Raw genomic sequence first — 19,842 nt, 5'->3', positions numbered from 1 at the left:
GCCAAAATGTGGCCTGCAAGGACTAGGTAAGCCTTGTTTTTAGCCTAGCAGTTGTTGATGACTTGCCGGCTTACACCTGGTGATGATAACAAGTAGAATTTTAATAGGCTCATGATGCTGACTGCTCCCTGGTGTTTGGGCAGCATTGCCTATCAACCAAACTTCTGTGTGTCTGTTAACTGCTTAATTTTAGTTTGTGCATCTAGGAATGCAAACAAAGAAAAACATTTGCAGCAGGGAGTCCTCAAATGTAGTTATGACAGAGTTATGATAAAGAGGTTACAATGATAAACAGATGCTGTAGCACCGTCTGCTCAGCTGTGAGGCTACTCAGCCATATGCTGCAGATTGTTACAAGCGATGGAGTTTGATGGAGAGATTACGTAAACTACATCAGGAGCTACTTTCTGAAATATGTCCTGCATTCTTTAGCCACTCATGGCAAACATACTGCATAAGCTGATGATAGACAGATGGAAAGTATCTTTTATAACCAATATCATCAAACTATATCAGTCTAATAGGTTTCTGTTTTGTTCATTGCACCACTTATAACTAACAAACTGCAAACAATTCTTGCTGTTCCATTTTGTATAAGTGTACCTACTTTAAGTATTATCTGTTGTAAGTGTCTGCAAAAAAATCCAAAATGTAAATGTGAAATTAAATGCTGCATTCCAATAACAGCTGGATGACAGCAGAGAGTTACTGTGAGACACCTTTAAATGGCATTAGAGGGAGGAAAAACACATCCATCTGCACACCCTCATCCTCTTCACAAATCTCTCTTCACGATACCAACTTAACTAACTTCCTAAAAGCATTTCTTGGTTGATTGGGGGGATACAACAAGATGCACACTGTCATTACATAAATGAGATGCAGGTGCACACAGTCTTGGTCGTGTTGCTACACAGAGAGATTGGGATGAAGTAACAGTAGTTGTGTTTTGTGGGGAGAACTAGCTTGCTGGCAGGCAGCATATCCTCAAGAGAGGGCAGAGGGCCCATTACAGTTACACAAGGCTGCTGAGCTAATGGCTACAGTAATGGCATGGCTGCACTTAGAGAGCCACGAATTTGATTGCAGATCTGCGGTGTGGACACTGGCACTGCCATAGATGACCTGGAACTACTGCAATGACGGTGAGGGAAGTAACTGGAAACGCACAGGCACATTAATGGTTGGGCACCAGCGTATATATACTGTAGAGCTGAAATGATGGACCTTTTGTCACAGCAGCCATGAAATAGTAGTGTAAACACAATGATAAGAGTGTTACCAATGATACTCATCAAGGTCCCATTCCATTTTATGTAGGAGGGCCTTTACAATGAGCCAACATGCACAACAGAAGCATCCTGACACTGTTTGACCTGAATGGAATGAAACCTTAATTAGAATCATGGTATCATTAGAATCAACACCTGTGTTTACCCAATTTCATGTCAAAGTGGCTGCTGTGAAAAATGATTAATCAAGTATTTTGACTTAAGAAAAATAATCCACAGGTGTTTTGATTGCAGATTACTTTTTAAAGTCACAAACCTAAAAGATATTCAACTCATAAACGTATATGATGAAGAAAAACAGCAACACCTCTCATTGTTTTTCATGATTAATAATTTAGCTCCTTAGTGTATAAAATGTCAAAAAAAATGGAAAAATGTCCAACACAATTTCCCAGAGACCAAAGTGATGTCTTCAAATTGCTTCTTTTGTCCAACCAACAGTCCAAAACCCAAAGACTCTTCATTTTCAATCATAAATGACAAAGAACGCTGCAAATCCTTGGAGCCAGCAAATGTTTGACATTTTTGCTTGAAAAAAGACTGAAGCAATTGATTGATTATGAAATTCTTTTGATCGACTAATCATTACAGCTTCAAACGTTATGTGGTAAAATACTCCAGCACATCCTCTCAAAATGTTAAATGTCAAAATTAAATTCAGCTTTTTTTGTAATGATGAAGATAAATTAAATTGGTGGGATTTTTTTTCAACATCCATAAAGACCAGGGCCCCCTCCTGCTTTCCACCTTTCTAATGCTCACAATAGTAGGATGGAGAGAGGCATACCTGCATGCAGCGCAGGCCAGTGGGAGAGAGTGACGAAAGTCCGTGTTGGCAGGACAGTTTGGGTACTACACTGAGCCAAAGGGCAGACAGTCAAAAACACATGCAGGGGCCCTGCACCAGCCATTTGATCCACAGACACTTTCTCATTTGTTCATGTTGGGATCAAAGCACTGCCACTAAGGCCTGTGTGACAGAGAGGCCCTATGTTAATTCAGATGATGTTTTTACCAATTAAATGTCTTAGAAATTTCAATGACAAAAGTCAAAGGCAGGACAAAAAATAACACGTGTTTTGTTCAAAGGCACTTGTCAGGATGTAAATAATCATTTGGGATGACATTTTTAATGCAGGACTGTGATCTCTGAAGTGAGCTGAGAGCAGAGTATTGATCAGCCAGTACATTTGCAAAGTCAAAACTTAACCAGAAAAAATTAAGCAGAATTAGCTTAATTGTTTTCATACAAGAGCATCTGAGAGAGGAGAAAGTCATTAACGCTGTGCTGAGGTATCCTACAAAAATAGTGTTCCAATTAGCTAGAACGAGATAGCTTGAAGCCTTAAAGCAACATTTTGCAGATCTTTTAATGCAATGACTTCATGTCCATGCATTTAATCGATTACTAACACAGCAGAAAGTTTGACAGCGAAAGAGCAGAAACACTTCAAGTTTGGATGTCAACTTTCTAAACTTGCAACTGTGTGTATTTCCTCTCAGAAGCAGCCAAGATGCTAAGCTTGACACATCACATTAAAGATGGTGCTGCTATTTCAAACCTCAAGAGGCTTAGTTTCTGTTTCCTGGAACAAAATTTTGAATCAAAAAACCACATAAACAAACATTTCCTGCCAGCAGCTGCGTGTAGCCAGGTAACATTAGCGTATCCAAATGACAGTGTAGGGCCTGTAAAGACACTGGTGGGTGTACAGTCCAACAATTAATTTTTAAATAGCTATGACTATCATTTCAAAGTCATTTTACATGGCTGACATTCAAGCCATTATTGCAGTGTGAATGCTCTCAGTTATATTAGTGTAATTGGAACAGGACAGTTGACAGAATATGAGGCCTATATCTTATCAAACTTGAAGCACCAACAGAGAGGCTGTTAAAAGCAATACAAAAATAGGCTTACTTAACCGATTTGACTGAAACAAAAACACATAAGCCTATGCAAACAGATGTTGCAAGAAAGGCAAACACAACCTGACTTAACACATAAGAACATCCTTGTTTCATACTGAATGAAGCTCTGTGTGGCTGGGACTACCTTTAATAATTAAACAGAAAGACATGGCTCTATAAAACTTATATGAAGATTTAATGTCAAAGTTGTGTGGCATGGTGCTTAATTAGTCACCATAATCCATGTGATCACTTGGTTCCTTCCAACCCCACAGACACAGCATTCTGTGCCACAAACACATGAAGAAGCAAGACTGACCATCCAACGAAACAGTTCTAGTTTGCCACTACGTTCGGATGGAGAGGAAGAGTATATTGTACAAAATCTGCAGCTCACTGTCTGAGCTGAGCTGTCTGATTAATATGACAGTGGAAAATGGCATCCTTAAGAAGGAAGAAAATACTGTCACTAAACCAGAACAAAGCTGCTCTGAAGTTGTCCATTTTAAAAGGCTGTTTTGAAATAAAATCATGCCAGGGCAGATCACAATGAAGATGTACTGTTGTAATTTATTTATTTATGACATTAAATGCTAGCTTTGTTATGGTTGACATCAGTCCTACTTTTGTACATTTTAATGCTTATTTGAGAAATTGTATAATGCGTATCGCTCAAATTACTAATTGATTATCTAGCCACTTTCTGGTGCTTATCCGGGGTTGGGTCATGGTTCATTTCAGCCTGTTGCTGTCTGCACTTCTGCAGTGATCTAAAGACCTGTAAAAATTGGGCAAATTAAGACTGCTAATGTATGAAAAAGCGACACATCATTTTTTTGTGTGACCATGCAACAACAATAGCCTGGACTTCATTAGTGATCAATATGCTTTCTTCTGTAACCCCATGGTGATGCATCAAACCACAACGAACAAAAATAAGCTGCTTTGGGGCTGCAGATTTTTGTGAGTACTCATCCAATCAGAAATTTTCAGTGCTGCAAGCCCCACCCCAAATGTTCTTGTACTATTAGAAATCTCAGTTTTGTTTTTTAGCTGTTAGGTGGACAAACATAATTGCTATTGGAAATAATTGTTAGTTGCAGCCCTAAATGGCATTTCTAAAAATAGCAATGCAATTTGTCAAGTGTGCTGGCCATGCTTTAGCCCACTGCATTAAGACAGTAGAGGTTTTTATGGCATTTATACTTTGTCTGTTTAGTCCAACACTTGAGGGGGAAAAAAACCTATGAACTCTCCACTTCAGACACCATTGAGACAACCAGCCAGCCAGCAGGCTGCTACTGCAGTTTTTCAGCTGCCCGGGGCTCCTGGAATGCAAAGGGAGCCAAGGAGAGCAGCAGCGCAGGCATGTGTCTGGGAACAGAGAGCACTCAGTGTGCCAAAGAAACAGCCGGGAGGAGATTTCCACCCGATAGGCCCCAGTGCTACTGCTGCTGGTAGAGCCCGCCTGGGCCTGCGGAGGGAGCCCAGAGATGGGGCTCTCTGCATGGCAGCACAGAAAGGACCCTTTGTTATGAAGTATTATGTGGTGTTAAGCCCCACACCACACGGGCATCCCTCTGTACTGCCGAAAGGAAGGGGACAGAAACAGACAGAAAGAACATAAGGAGAAAGAAGTAAGCTGAAACAAGGGAATAACAGGGAAAACACATTAAATATGAGAGAAATACTGTCATATGTTATGTTAACAGTGGTGAAAATGAGGGAAATCTGAGAATGGGACTGAAGCCAAACACAGTGTTCTTATCTTTACTCACAAGATGTTTTCTCTAAGCTATGTTGTCAAACAGAAAAAGCCTCTGAATGCTGGACTGAGAGTTATAAAAATCTCACTGCAGTCACACAATGGGTTTTAAATTGAGAACCATTAAAGCTGCGCATTGTATATCTGCTAGTTCCTCTGTGAAGGGTAGAATGTGTACAATGTGAAAAAACAAAGCATGTCAATCCAAACAACTGAAGTCAAAAGAGTGATTGTGACACTTAAAAAATACTCTAATCAGTTCCGCAAAGAAAAACATATTGAGGTTTGAATCAAACCATAAGAAGCAGAACTGACAGCGCCCAGCAAAATAAGCTGCCTTGAAAACAGTGGATATTGTTGAACACAAAAAATGCTATCGGGGGTACTGAATTTAAAAACATCATAAAAGACGAGGAAATAACAGAAGCAGGCACATTAACACACTGATGTTATTACAATGTCTCCATGTAAAATAACAGTTGCCATCAAAGATCTTACTGGCTGAATATCTAGGGATATAATGGAGCTACGACTAAATGCAAACAACACTGGTCAGTTTTTAGATTTGGTAGGTGAACACTAATTATTAAAAAGTGTTCAGTGCAGTGGTCCCCATTATGGGTGTAAGTCTAAGTGTGACTATTTGAACAACAACATTAAATTTGCCAATATCACAAAGTCTGCCACAATATGATTTCAAGTGGATTCAATGCAGGGGCCAGCAATCACATAATATCCTATTAAAGGTATTCAAATTCAACTGCTGGTGATTTTGCCAAACATTAAATGTACAGGCATCCTGCGTTTGGAGAGAATTTTAAGCCATGCTTAGAGCATTCAAAAGATATTTGAGACCTTCCCAAACAGAATTGAATACTATTTAATACTTTTTAAGTCATTTTATTAGTTTATTAGTTTTATTAGCATTTTATTAGTAAATGTGAATTTAAGACTTTTTAAGGACAAGTAGCAACCCTGATGAAATAGTTGAGTAAACACAGGTGTTACCAATGATAAGGCTTAAAAGTAATATCTAAAAAGTAATATAAATGTGTGGATCTATTGTTTTTTATGTGTTTTATAGCACTTTAAACTAAATATTTTAGGACTCACGACCTCTGGTTGGACAAAAAAAGACATTTGAGGGCACTACTTTGGACCTATTTTCTGTCATTTAATAGAACAAACAGGGTTGGGCAATATGGACAAAATCAAATATCAAAATATTTTTGACCTCAACATCGTTACTGCAACAATACTGTAGGGGTTTGTGCTTTCACAAAATAATAAGAGAATGAGATTTTTGATAAGTACTCATCAGGAATGTGGGTATAATGATTAAGTGGGTAAAGGCAAACAATAGAGCAGCTACAATAGTCTGGTCAATTCAGATTACATTACTTTACTGTAATGCAGCTTTTAAAACCTGGAAAAGACAACACTTATGCCATATCACGATAAAACAATATCAAGTCTCATATCACAATATCAATATAATATTGACATATTGCCCTGCACCATACCCATACAAGATTGTTTGCTTTGGCTAAACCCTGAGGCATTAACATCACATTGATGAAAAATCTAACTAAAATCCAATTTTACCATAAAGCAGGGATAGCTACCACTGTACCACTGTATCTCATTATCATGTCTTTCAGCCCACCACTCACAACAACAACAACAACATGTGGTACACCAAGATTTGATCGAAACACTGGTCAGCCCTGTATATTAGACACAGCACACCAAACTGTTTGCTTGGAGGGAACAGGATACCTTCCTCTCCCTGATTTAAAATGTGTGATCTTTGTTCTCTCCATTATGATGACGGACTTCCCTGCCCTTTGCTATAGTTAAGTGTCATATCTTAACTCTACCCAGCAAACAGGAAACGACTCAAACTTTTACTGGAACATAAGCGTGGGTGGGAAATGACTGTCTTAAAAAGAAATATCTTGAGCAACAGCAGAGACCCTCAAAACTCAATAAGACACCGCTGCAACGTGGTCAAATGCCTTCATAGCAGCTCTAAAGCAGAGTCACACGCATCGACACGTGCAACTGTACTGAGAGCTATTTAAACAAAGAGTGTGGTGGGCTGCCAGTACTGCACACACACACACACACACACACACACACAGACAGACAAAAACAAAGACAAAACCAAAGCAATAACGTAACACAGCGACACATACAACTATTAGATCTTTGTTTCAGTTAGGCTGATGTCTATACACCATAAATTATTATAGATGTTATGCGACAGCATTTTTAACAGTGACACAGCTACATCGTACTGTGACCAAAACGTAACACAACAGTAACGCTACAGCTGTTAACTGTAGATACAGGACTAACTAGCTACTAAAGCCGGGTTTCGTCATTATCGCACCTCTAAACACTTTTCTCAAGCAAGGTTATGTTAGCTACTAAAGTCTTACAGCCAACTGAATATGGTAGACCTACCATAAATACGTGTCATAGTCAGTTAGGTTAGGTTTAAAGATATTAAAGGTTGTCCCTCACCGCGGCTAGCTTAATTAACAACACACTTCGTTAGTGTTAGTTGACAAACGCAAAACTGACAACACATTATTCACACTGACAAATTGTTACACGTTGTTTCCTTGTTTTTAATAGAGTGTTTAACAAATACAGACGGACGGGAAAGAGAAAGACAGAGGCGGAAAGCTCGTAGTGGCCTATCTGTGCTTAGCTTGCGAAAAAAAAACAGACCCGGACTCACCAACGTAAAGGTTACCAGCAGCGAGCCCTCCTCTCACCGCTTCACATTCGAGGCATTAACGGTCGTAAAAACGGATACACCCAAATCAGAATGTGGCAAAAAAAAAAAATAACAATACAAAAATATTATGTTTTCGTCGTCGAGCTCCGTCAGTACCGCTCTGTTGCTCCTTGTCCTCCTCGGCTCGCCAGCTCTTTATTGTAGGTGTGCGGAAGGAAACACTCGCTGTGAGAACTCTACCAGCTGCCTCGCTTTCGCACGGGTCTCCATGGCTACCCCGTCAGAAGGGCGGATCCTATTCTGTCAAGCCAACCACAAAGCTCGACTTCAAAATAAAAGCCCTCAGAATCTGGTGGAGGAGACAAAAGAATCGCAAAAAGAAAAAAGAAAAACACACCAAAATTCAGAACAATAAATACTGTAAATATCTTACCAAATTAGCAAAAAAATTGCACGTGTTGTGCTACGTGTGGCGTTATAGAGGATGCCCCTATAGATATATACATTGTCTGCAGATTTTTTCTGCTTAATGGCTGAGATGCAAAGGTGTAATAATAGAATCCAGACTGTATACTGTACACCAGAGGTTTTCATTTTGTGCTCAGCCAAGAATCTCTTTTTACCTGTATACACACACACTTCTACTTCTACGTGAAAGAACAACGCAAGAAAAATGTAAAATATTTGAGATGCATTAAAAATATTGGCACCATGTCAACACAGATCATCCATAATATACATTCACACACACATCAAGAAAGGGTGTTTCACTCTCTCAAGTATCAGTGGTAACACCTGTGTTTACCTTATTAATATCAAAATGGCTGCTGTGTAAAAGTCTTGAAAGGATAGGATAACTTGGAATGTTATTTGTGTTATATTTTTTACATTGATGCATTCTGAGCTTTATCATACATTAGTTTCTCTAGCTTTCTAATCCTTTTTTCTTAACATTTTTAATGTCAGACATTGAGCGCCTGTTTCCAGCTTGACAGGGGCTAATGGCCTGTGTACACACAAGGGACAAAGATGGTAATAAATTCAAGATTCTATTGTTATATCCCTGCCAAAATCTGACATGTGGGCTTTATAAATGTAATAGAATGCTGTCATTCAACCAAACCAAATTAAAATCCATATCTGCCAGCACCTAGCTATACTATCTGAAAGGTTCTCACTGTGATTGCAATATCTCTTTAATTTCTCACAGTTCAAACACAGAGACATGGTTGTTACCTCTGCAAGGATGTTTCATTTGATCCTCTGATAGGGCTTTTCTTTGTAGCTGTTGTTGCTGGAGAGCATACATTACCGCACTGTACATATGCATTAGATCTACACATAGATGAGTAGTTGTTAAACCCAAAAGGTGATAAATAAATTGACACAAGATCTACTGTGCTTATGCATTATATAATATACGGTTCTGCACTGTATTTACACAGTGTGCTTGCAGATAGAAGACAGAAGAGAACAAGTGGGCGTAAATGTTACTTTCATTCACTCAGAGGGGAAAGCAAAAAAGTGAGATCTCTCATTGCACCTAACCACAGGTTATGCTGCACTGTAACCTTGCAAAAACATAATGCGTCACTGCAAAGACACATCAAAACAGACAGTCACATATTTTTTAGTCCTATACCCTGAGAGAGTTCATGAAGTATTTGCATAAATCTTCAGCGGAATGGCCCATATGGAGTAGTTCAGCCTTTAAGAAACTAGACACATTAATATTTAGCAAGGCGAGAGAATCTTTTTTCATGTTGTATTTTTTTACTGACCATTGACAATGGCTCACAGTATTTTGCAAAGTTATTATTAATATTTGTATGATTATTTGATTTATATTTCACACTTTCACCTACGTTGTCAGAGTCAGAATCAGCTTTATTGGCCACTTTTTTGTAGATACAAGGAATTTGACCAATTCTATTGCTCACAGTGTATTTACACAGGAAAAGAACAGACAAAACAGCTCAGACCAAGAACAACAAAGCTGAACAAATATAGGTAAAGAGTAAACAGGACTGCTGAGTTTGTGAAAAAAATAGGTTGGTTCCTTCTACTTTTACATATTTCTTGTATTATTCTTTAACTGTTGGTCTAAATAATCTGCCTGCGTAGTTGTTATGATGTTATTGCACTTAGAAAATAGTACAAAGGTCATTTCGTGCAATGGTTGCACGTAGGAAGGAAATTCATACCCCAGCGATAACTGAGGAGGTGCTCTTCTGTAAAAATGCACCCTGGAGTTTACATACTGTATTCCTCAAGGCCTTAATGAAAAAAATACATCATTATCAGTTAAAACCATAACATTTAATTTTATTGGCACAAATACTGGTGTCAGAATGTTTAGTTTATCGAATATATAGATCTGTCATCAAATCCATTTTCACTTTCGCTTTCTCCAGTTCCAGTTAAATTTGGCTCCCTCCCTTATCTCTACTTACACCCACTCCTGTCTTAATCCTCCCCACCCCTTCTTCTATGAAAGCTTCCTCCTCCTTTGCCTCTCCCTCACAGGAACTCTTCATGATCGCAGAGGTTCTGAAGTCCTGGCACTGGCCAACCACTAATTAATAGGATCAAACTCCTGCTAAACACCTTGACATGTCATTGAGTCAGGTTAAGAACCTCTGGAAGGACACTCAAGGGTCTATGCTGGAGATAAACAAAAGGCAGCTGAGCCCTGTACGCTTCCATTTTTCTCATTAATATGAAAATATATGCAGCAAGGTGGTCTAACATCTAATCAGATAATCTATTCCATAGGGGGAACATATGCTGTAAGTTTCTCATCATGTACGCCTCTTGTCCTACTGTGCTCACGACAATAACATAAGGGCAAACTCCAAATACTGCACACTACTGTGTCAGGAGATCAAAAATAAATGTTTTTCTTATACAGGAAGGGCGTTTTAACCTTTCAAGCTTTCCCAAGTGTCAGTTACACTCTGCGCCAATGCTGACATCTCGTGGCTGCCTCATCTTCCTACACACATGTAAAGGTTGCTGAATAGATTATATTTGTTGCTAAATAACGATCAATTGTTAAAGTAAAATGTTTATTTCATTAGAATCTACCTCAGATAATTGTAAATTTGGGTCTATTTAAGAGATTTGATCCATTTTAAAATATGTTTTCAGTGACGTAACAGCAAAACAATTCTGTGCTTTGTCTTTATGAACCTGATAATGCTGGGAGGTCATTAAACTAAACTAAAATATACATATTACGTCAAGCGAAAAAGAATAAAGCACAACACAGGGGAAGTAACAACAACTAAGCATTTTAAATATAAAAAAGGCACGAAGACAAAGTAAATCGATGCAATGAGAGACCAGTACACATTCTATATAAAATAAATAGAACAAAAAAAAAAAAAATATATATATATATAGAAATATAGAAAAAAATAGAAAAACAAGAAACTAAATAAGTAACGACAGACATTTGAAAAGAACAGTTAATTTTACTGCAAAATCTGTCAGCTGTTAACTTTATGGACCTTTTAATTCCAAAAGGGGAATGACCCGTGATTTCCTTATCAAACTATCACAAATTTCTCTTTGTAACTCAATGTTTATACATATACTTTAAACCATTATTTCTGCATAGGATGACTGCAGTACACAAGGCTGTACAGTCAACAACAAACACCAAAATGATGTGTATTCAAAACAGTACTCCCCTCTTGGGCAAAGTGGTTGCGCCCAATTGCTGCATACTTCCTTGTTGCCGCTTCCAATGCGGAGTGCTACCATTATTAACTGTAAATGCCAGTGCTTCGTGGATGTACAGGTCTGCTTTACTGTCACATTCTGGTCGGTGGGAGATGATATTTTCATAGAGTGACCCAAATTAGTTTACGAATAGTCAGTTGGTTCAAAACAAAGCTGGTAAACAAAGACTAAAACGGTAAACAAGCTCAAATGTGCTAAGTTACTTTCTTGCTAACTTGCTAGTTTTATTAAGGTATATCCACAGGAGGAATTGACCCGCAGGGTAAAGCTAGCTCTCAGTTTTCAGTTGATTACTACTCGTCGGTTCTTTTTCCATCTGCAGTATAGTCTGAGCCTTTTTACTTGACCTTTCACCCAGTTAGACACTACCGTGTCCTTGAATGCACTTTTCTCTTATTAACTGAACTGAAGAACCTCACAGCAATTGTTAGTTACCTACAAAAACAACTCGATCACGTTGACAATGACAGACTACAACATGCCAGATATTTTGCGTTTTCAGTATTCCAACAGACTGAAAGTTGCTGTCTTTAATGGACTTTTAATCATCTATGTGAAAGGTGATAAGTGTTTATTTTTGTAAATGCATGTTAACCTGCCCCTTAATGTCATTTTCAGTGCCTTTATCTATTCTGTGAATATAGGCTATCAAGTTTGTGACTTGACTCAGAGCATTTTATGGAGTTAATTACATGCAAACAGTGATGGGAAAAGTACCTTTACTAAAGTACTAATACAGTAATGTATAAATATTCCATTGTATGTAAAAGTCCGACATGAATACTCCTATTTAAGTAGAAGTGCATAATCAGTAGCTAGTAAGTAGTAAGGTAAAAGTTCTGACCTGGCCTCTCTCACTGATGACATTATTCTAATCACTGAAGCATTAATATGTAAGTAGTATGTTACTGTTATTGTTGTTGAAGGTGGAACTAGATCATAATATGTTTATATACAGGGTCACCAGATAAATCTGAGGGATTGTGAGATCATGATGGGAGAAGAAAAGAGAGAGAGAAAAAAGTTCTGCTATATAAATATTGTTTCCTTTTTTTGGACTTTTCCTCTAATCTTTGATTTTTGGAGCGATATTTGATTAGTTAAACACTGACTCAAATGAAATGTGAGAAGTTAAGAGAGAAAAATAAGTGTTTTGTGGTGTTATCAACAACTCATAGACAAAAATCCAGGGAGTAAAGATTCTTGGAAGCACTATTTTGAAACTGTTCAGTGATATTTTTTTAATGAAGGAGATAACATTAGATATAGCTGAGGCACACAGATGTGTTTTTTGCAAGAGCCATAACACTGATTCTTGGTTTCCTTGACAGATGCAGTGACTAAAAGAAAGGCCCGAATAGAGAGAAAGGACATTCAGTCCATTGACAGTGAGTCACTGCTTCCATCTTGAAGAGGTGAAATGGCTTACTCACAGATACGCCTGAAAATTCTCCCCAGCGTCCGTTGTTTCTTTGATAAACTGGTGCAGGTCAAAGTTGAGGGACTTGCTCCTCACAAACCAGTTGAGCTGAGGTCCAAACTGGTTGATGACAGAGGTGTGATTTTCAAGGCTTCTGCCAGGTACAAAGCAGATGAAACTGGCCAGGTGGATGTCAGCTGTGCACCCTCTCTGGGAGGAAGTTACACTGGAGTGGAGCCCATGGGTTTGTTTTGGTCCCTGGCACCAGAGACTCCACACAGTAAACTCATGAAGAAGAATGTGCTCAGCCCAGCACTGGTGGAGATAGATGCACTGAATGGAGAGACTGGTGAGCTCTTAGCCTCTGAAACCAACGAGAGAGGATTCATGACAGAGGGAATGAAAAGAATACCTGTGCAGGAGGGAAGAATACGAGGAGTCCTCTTCATACCACCAGGTCAGCTGTGTTCTCGGAGTGATGAGACCTGGGAAAGATACATAGAAATTGGAGAGCTGTCAGAATTCCACTTACAGGGATAGTTCAGACTTTTTGAAGCGAGGTTGTATGAGTCAGCACATTATCTAGAGTGACTGGTGGTCAACACGGCCCTAGTTTAGAGAAGCAGAAAGGAGTACCAGTACGGAAGCTAAAAATAAATATAAAGCTCTAAAAATGTAGTAAGCTATATTTAGAATATTTTCACCACTTAATCTTGCTGCCAGACAGCCTTTTCTGTCAGGAAACTGCCATTATATAAGACAGATATTGCTCTTTCTTTGGCAAAAACAGTAATTTTACCTTGCAGAACACAAGACTTGCTGGTCTCCCGGTCCCTCAATCTTTAAGTTTGTTATTGTGTTACCACACTGCATCCAAACTAACCTTTTAGATCACCAAAGTCGCACTATAACACAAACAAAATAACCAATGGAGGCAGCAGTAGACCAGTGAGCCCTGTGTTCTGTAATTGTTATTGCCAAAGCAGTCTGCTTGCTTTGGAGACAGAAATGTTTTGCTTAATTTAGGGATGCAAGTAACGCTTCCTTTCATTGATAATTAATCTGTCGATTATTTTCTCAATTAATTGATCAGCTGTTTAGTCTATAAAATGTCAGAAAATGGTGAAAACTGTTGATGAGTTTTCACAAAGCCCAAGGTGACGTCTTCAGATGCCTTGTTTTGTCCACAACCCAAAGATAGTCAGTTCATCAGAGATTTTTGTCCAAAATTGATTAATAAATTATCAAAATGGTAAACTAAATGAATAGTTGACAACTAACTGATTAATGTTGGAGCTCTTGCTTGTATAACCGCGGTTTCCCATTAGAAGAGGCTGTCCGACGACAAGGAAAATTGCTTTGCTTCCTACCCTTGTACTCCTGCTGATTCTTCAAACTAGGGATCTGCTGATCACTATCTACTGCAGGTGATGTATATGGAGAAGTACCTCATACAATCCCACTTCAGATAATATGAACTATTCTTCTAACCTCTCCTCTCCCTTTTTATAATCTTGTTTTCTCCAGGAAAGGGTCCATTCCCAGGAATAGTGGATCTGTACACATTTGGTGGAGGTCTTACTGAGCCCAGAGCCAGCCTCTTGGCAAATAAAGGTTATGTTGTTCTGGCACTGGCCTATCAGCGTTACCAGGATTTACCAAAACGCCCAGAGAAGTTGGATATGGAGTACTTTGAAGAGGCTGTAACATATCTGAGGAAACATCCACAGGTTAGTGTTGAAGATTAAATCAGCTAATCATGTTTATATTACTGGAATCCCATGTGATATTTAGTTTTGCACTTATTGTGAAAACAGTTTCATAATATGTAAAGTGAGAATGTATCAGAGATAAACACCAAGCCCTTTTTTGTATTTACTTTGTCAGTGTTGCCATCTACTGGCTACTTTCTATGACTGTGGCAGAAATTTAAGATTTTTTAAGGTCCTTCTAATTATGTATATTGAGGATAATTCCAGAGCATAACAAATTAGTCAATAAATCTATTCATCAGTGGACAGGTAGTTAATCTGCATTCTCAAGTTCCAGCTTCTTATCATGGAAATGTCCTGTTTTTATTTATCTTATGTGATGATAAACTAAATATATTTGGGTTTTAGGCTGTTTGTCAGGCAAAGCAGGAAATTTGGGCGTGGAGAATTTTTGATAGACATTTTTCAGTGTTACTTTTTTTAAAAACTCAAACCAAGTAATTGTTTAACTTAAAAAGTAAACGGCAGAGTAATAGATTCTAAAGATAACTTTTAATTGCAACCTCAGTTTATTTAAAGCTCCTACAAGTGATTATTGAGAAAGATTTGATTGTTGAGTCTCATTCCCAGGAAAGAGTGCCAGATTCACTCTGGAGGTCCAGACAGTGTAGGAAACATAAATGTCTCAGCCACCCCACTAATGGAGACTTACAACTCTAACAAAAGACTTACAAAAAAATTAACAAAAAGCAAAATTTGCATTGAGGAACATAAACAGCAAACTCAGTCCAGCATTGTATGTTGAGAAAACTGGGTCGTTGCTATAATATTTTAACCTACAAAAACCAGAAAAGAGAGCCAGAAAGCAGCACACTCTGTCTAGGTTGTTAAATGTGGATAAATATATTATTATTTGCCTTTGTATTCAACATTAAAGGGATAATTCACTCAGAAATGAAAATTCAGTCATTATGGACTCACCCTTGTGTCAATTGATGGTTGGGTTTATTTTGTTAGTCCACAAAACACTGTTGGAGTTTCACAGGAAAACAGTGTTGCAGAATCTCCCAAACAATGGAAGTGAATGGTGACCAGTAAATTGGAAAAAAACAAACAAACAAACAAACAAAAAATAATAATAAAATGTCTCCATACTACTTGTGTGGTGTAATCCAAGTCTCCTAAAACCCAAAACATGCTGTTCACACAGTGTTACACCACACACACCCTGTTCAGATGGTGTGCATGGGCATGGGAATGTAGTTGCAAGCTAAGAATCTACAGTGAAGATTTAGGCATGTCTGTTTTCCTGTGAAACTCCAGCAGTGTTTTGTTGACTAAAAAACTAAACCTGACCTTTAATTGGCATTAGGGTGAGTAGATAATGACTGAGTTTTCATTTTTGGGTGAACTGTCCCTTTAAACTTGTGTTTACACACATAATTTCAGAAAAGCAGACTTTAAGCATTAAAAGAAAGAAAGAAAGAAAAGGAAAACGCTTTGGGTCACAGTTACGTCTGTGAGGCACAGCTGAGGTGTAAGCCTGCATGGAGAACATGCAAACAGCTCTGTAGATAAAAACAAAAACATAGTAGGGTGAATGTGTGACTGGGTTGATGGGAATGTCTTTGCAGTTTTGGGGCATTTTCTGAGGTACACTGATTCGAGGGTGGGTTGGTTTGATTGGGCAAATTAGCAGCTTTAAACATGATAATTAACTAAATGCTTCTCTGCACAGGTTAAAGGTCCAGGGATTGGCATCATATCAATCTCTCACAGTGGTGGTTTGGCTTTGTCGATGTCATCTTTCCTCTCTGGGATCTCAGCGACCGTCTGCATTAATGGCTGCATTGGAAATACTGTGATTCCCTTACACTACAGAGACATTGTTTTTCCCCCACTTACCCCGGTGATAGAGAACATTAATATCACAGACTCGGGGCTTATAGATATACGTGATGCCACACCAGCCACCTCCTTGGAAAACCACAGGGCGTCTTTGTTTCCAATTGAACGTGCCACCTGCCAGTTCCTGTTTGCCGTTTCTGAAGATGACCACAACTGGAACAGTGCTGCCTTTGCCAAGCAGGCTGCTGCAACACTGAGAAATCATGGCAAAGAGTCTTTTCAGGTGGTAACATACCCTAAAGCTGGACATTTTTTGGAAGTCCCTCACATGCCTTTTTGTCCATCTGCGTTTCATGCAGCAGTGGGCAGTAACGTGTTGTTTGGTGGGGAGCCAAAAGCCCACTGTGATGCTCAGCTGGACCTGTGGGAGAGAGTCCAGGACTTCTTCAAGAGCCACTTAGACAACGAGAGCACTTGTTAGCAAGAAATGCTGAATGAAGTGCATCAAGAATCCCAGAATGGCCACCCTTAGCGATGCTGAGCCTTGGGTTTAGTTTCAAATGAATTGAATTGCGAAAAGCACAGTGATGATAGTGGACAAGCATTCATCTGTAGAAGCTTTGGTTTATTGACTTTTCTGGACCTGAATCAACTATGCTTTGGCTCCCACATGTGCCATTGGTAAGATGACACAAAACACAGCAGATACTGTGAATATCACAGGTGGAGCTAACAATGTTAAGGAATAGTTTGAATTATTTGTAGTGGGGTTGTATGAGGTACCTGCACTGTATTACCTACAGTAGTTGGCAGTCAAAATGCCCCCAGTTTGGAGAAGCAGCAGGAGTACTAGCACAGACACTATGCAGTGTACTGCTGTGGACAGGGTCTGCAGCAAAACACATTTTAGCCACCTAAAAAAAAAGGTCCATGTAAAAAAAGTCAGCTGTGATATCAGTAATTTTGTCTCACAGAACACGGGAGTTACTGATCTGCCACGGCCTTTCTACAAAGGGAAGGCTGTGAATATGCACAATACTGGACCCTGGGATTGATTAATCTAAAAGGAATACAGCCATCATTACTGTTATTAATTACAGCTGTGCTTTATCTGATCTGATGTGACTGCTGTCTGTAAAATGAGCAACTTAACATGTGGCTGGAATCAATCACTAACCCTCATTAATATATGCTAAAGGTGGGATGTGCTATTCTATTTAGTGAATGTCTCCTCACAGGCCTCTAGTCTCTCCGTCTGTGTGTGTGCTGAAGAAAAATATGAAGTTTCTACACGGCTCTTGCTCTGTAAATGGGAAACAAATAGTGGTTCGGACAGAGCCACACAACACTGTTCCAGATGATCAGCATCAGGTCGCATGCATGCCTGTGCACAGGACCAAGGGAAGGAGAGGGGGACCGAAAGGGATGGTAAATCTTCTGAAGGAACACTGAGGGAGAATTTGTTTGGTTGTTGAGCTCAAGTATAAACAATCCTTCTCCAGAGTAATGCGCCCCAACCTTTAAGTACAGCAGTGACACTCATTGGTCTCTCTGAATACACATCAAACTTGAGCATATGTGGACATCTAGTGGTGGCTCAGCCTTCCTACATTCATGTTTGATGTTTCTTACACTTAAATGTGAGATATGTTTTGTCATATACAATATAATGTGAAGCATATTGGGAGGAGAACTTTCATGATGAAAGAATGTGAAACAAAAGCATACATTTTAAATAACATTAATCCCATTGATGCGGTTTTATTCCCATGTTAAGTTCAAAACCTTGGAATTTTACATGAAGAGCTGTTGTTGTCTGTTTCAAAGGGAAGTGCATTTACTTTGATGATGTAAGTGTTTTCTCTAAGGGATTTTAATAACAATGTAGCCTGCAACAAAGGAGAGTCTGTCTCTGAAATATGAGAGAAAGACGACGGCATCTATCCTACCAATTCCATCTTTACGAACGCAGTCATGACATCTTTCTAATCACACAATGCAGACGTATCTGTAATGTGCTGATTTGACAGTTATGAATGCATGATGTTTTATTTACACTACAATAAAATTATTGTTATGATTTTTGAATCTCGGCTACATTTTGTTTTCAGAGGGAATTTATTAATGTTAGTGTTTGATGAAGAGCATAAAAAGAAGGGAGGTCCACACAGTAGCAGCTTAAAGAAACTTTGTTAAAGATAACGCAAAATAAGAAAACTGTCCCTTTAACAAATAAATCTTTGGAATAATAATTCTCATAAATAATTCTCTCATTCTTACACCTTTATGTTTTGACCTTGAGCTTTTTCTCTGCAGTGTGTCCATATGAACATCTCTGCAGGGGGACCACAAGGGATTCACAGTTATTAATCAAAACATGAAGTAAATTATTAAATGCTGTTCTGTTTTACTGAGGTATGTCCTCTCCTATTTTGGTATTTTCAGCAAACCAAAGAGGAATGTCACAAGCTGCTGTGAGAGAACAGACTGAGCAAGACAACAGCAGGGTTGTTGTTGAGGATAAACCTCATGTGCAGTGATGTCAGGATGCCTTTGTATGTCTGAAAACCACCTTTTAGTCCTGACATTACACAGATCAGTGATGAAAGAGGTATGTAGATCATTTAAAGTCCTATTATCACACTGTGGAAATACTCCACTACAAGTAAAATCCTGCATTCAAAATCTTACTGATGTACAAGTAAGTATTATAAGGAAAATGTACTTCTTCTCAGTAAACGGTCCCTGTCAGTGTTTTACTATTATACATGATGTTTTTGGAGGAATATTACTGCTGCATTTATGTGTATGTTGCAATTTACTGCTGTAGATATTTAAAATTGAAGTGATTTTAACTACTTTATATACTGTTGGGTAGTCCACAGCAATGCATCATATTCTGTAAGATCATCATATGTTTGTGAAGTTCCTGTCCTATGAGAACCATGCATCTCTGAAAAGTAAACTTTTCATGGTGTCAGAAAAAACGGCCCTGTTTTTAGCTATGTGACGATGCATTTTCCAGCTGTTCCAAGAGGGTTTTAAATTTAGATGTTATATTATCTCACAAAGTAGGAGCAAAGCCTCAACAAGTAATGGAACACTTCATCTTTCAGTTCATCAGAAAAAATCAAAATTAATACTTTTGGAGATACGTGATTTTCTCTAGACAGGAAGGCTATGAAAAAGTGCAACCTGAAAGTAAATAATGACAAATATAATGATAAATGTGTGGAGAAAAATTACAATGTCTGCCACAGAGATGTACTGGAGTAGAAGTGTAATGTTATATAAAATGGAAATACCTAAGTTCAGTACAAGTATCTTGAATTTGTAGGGGAGACCGGGGATGGTAGTAACAATTTGAGCAGCAGTAACTCTTTGTAACTCTTGGTTCT

The 19,842-nt window shown here is 38.5% G+C and overlaps 2 protein-coding genes across 3 annotated transcripts in view; one reads left to right on the top strand and one right to left on the bottom strand.

Moving 5' to 3' along the window:
• susd6 (sushi domain containing 6) overlaps window positions 1-7,996 on the bottom strand; it is a 41,564-nt gene extending 33,568 nt beyond the window's left edge. Inside the window, exon 1 of one of the 2 annotated variants that reach the window (XM_084736931.1) lies at window positions 7,874-7,996. The gene's annotated coding sequence lies outside the window, so the exon portion shown is untranslated. Of the gene's footprint in view, window positions 1-7,717 lie in introns of both variants that reach the window. The other variant, XM_084736930.1, reaches the window with a different exon arrangement.
• A 4,808-nt stretch (window positions 7,997-12,804) lies between these two features.
• acot20 (acyl-CoA thioesterase 20) lies at window positions 12,805-17,281 on the top strand. The gene is made up of 3 exons (XM_084737424.1): window positions 12,805-13,341; window positions 14,412-14,614; window positions 16,335-17,281. Exons 1-3 carry the CDS (start codon window positions 12,885-12,887, stop codon window positions 16,923-16,925), a joined length of 1,251 nt encoding a protein of 416 aa, XP_084593550.1. The 5' UTR covers window positions 12,805-12,884; the 3' UTR covers window positions 16,926-17,281.
• Window positions 17,282-19,842: the final 2,561 nt, after the last annotated feature.

Source organism: Lutjanus erythropterus, chromosome 15 (assembly GCF_056507025.1).
Source record: "Lutjanus erythropterus isolate fLutEry1 chromosome 15, fLutEry1.hap2, whole genome shotgun sequence".
NCBI classification, from domain to species: domain Eukaryota; kingdom Metazoa; phylum Chordata; class Actinopteri; order Lutjaniformes; family Lutjanidae; genus Lutjanus; species Lutjanus erythropterus.
Note: the sequence above shows the minus strand (reverse complement) of the source record. Positions and strands in the feature narration are given on the sequence as shown.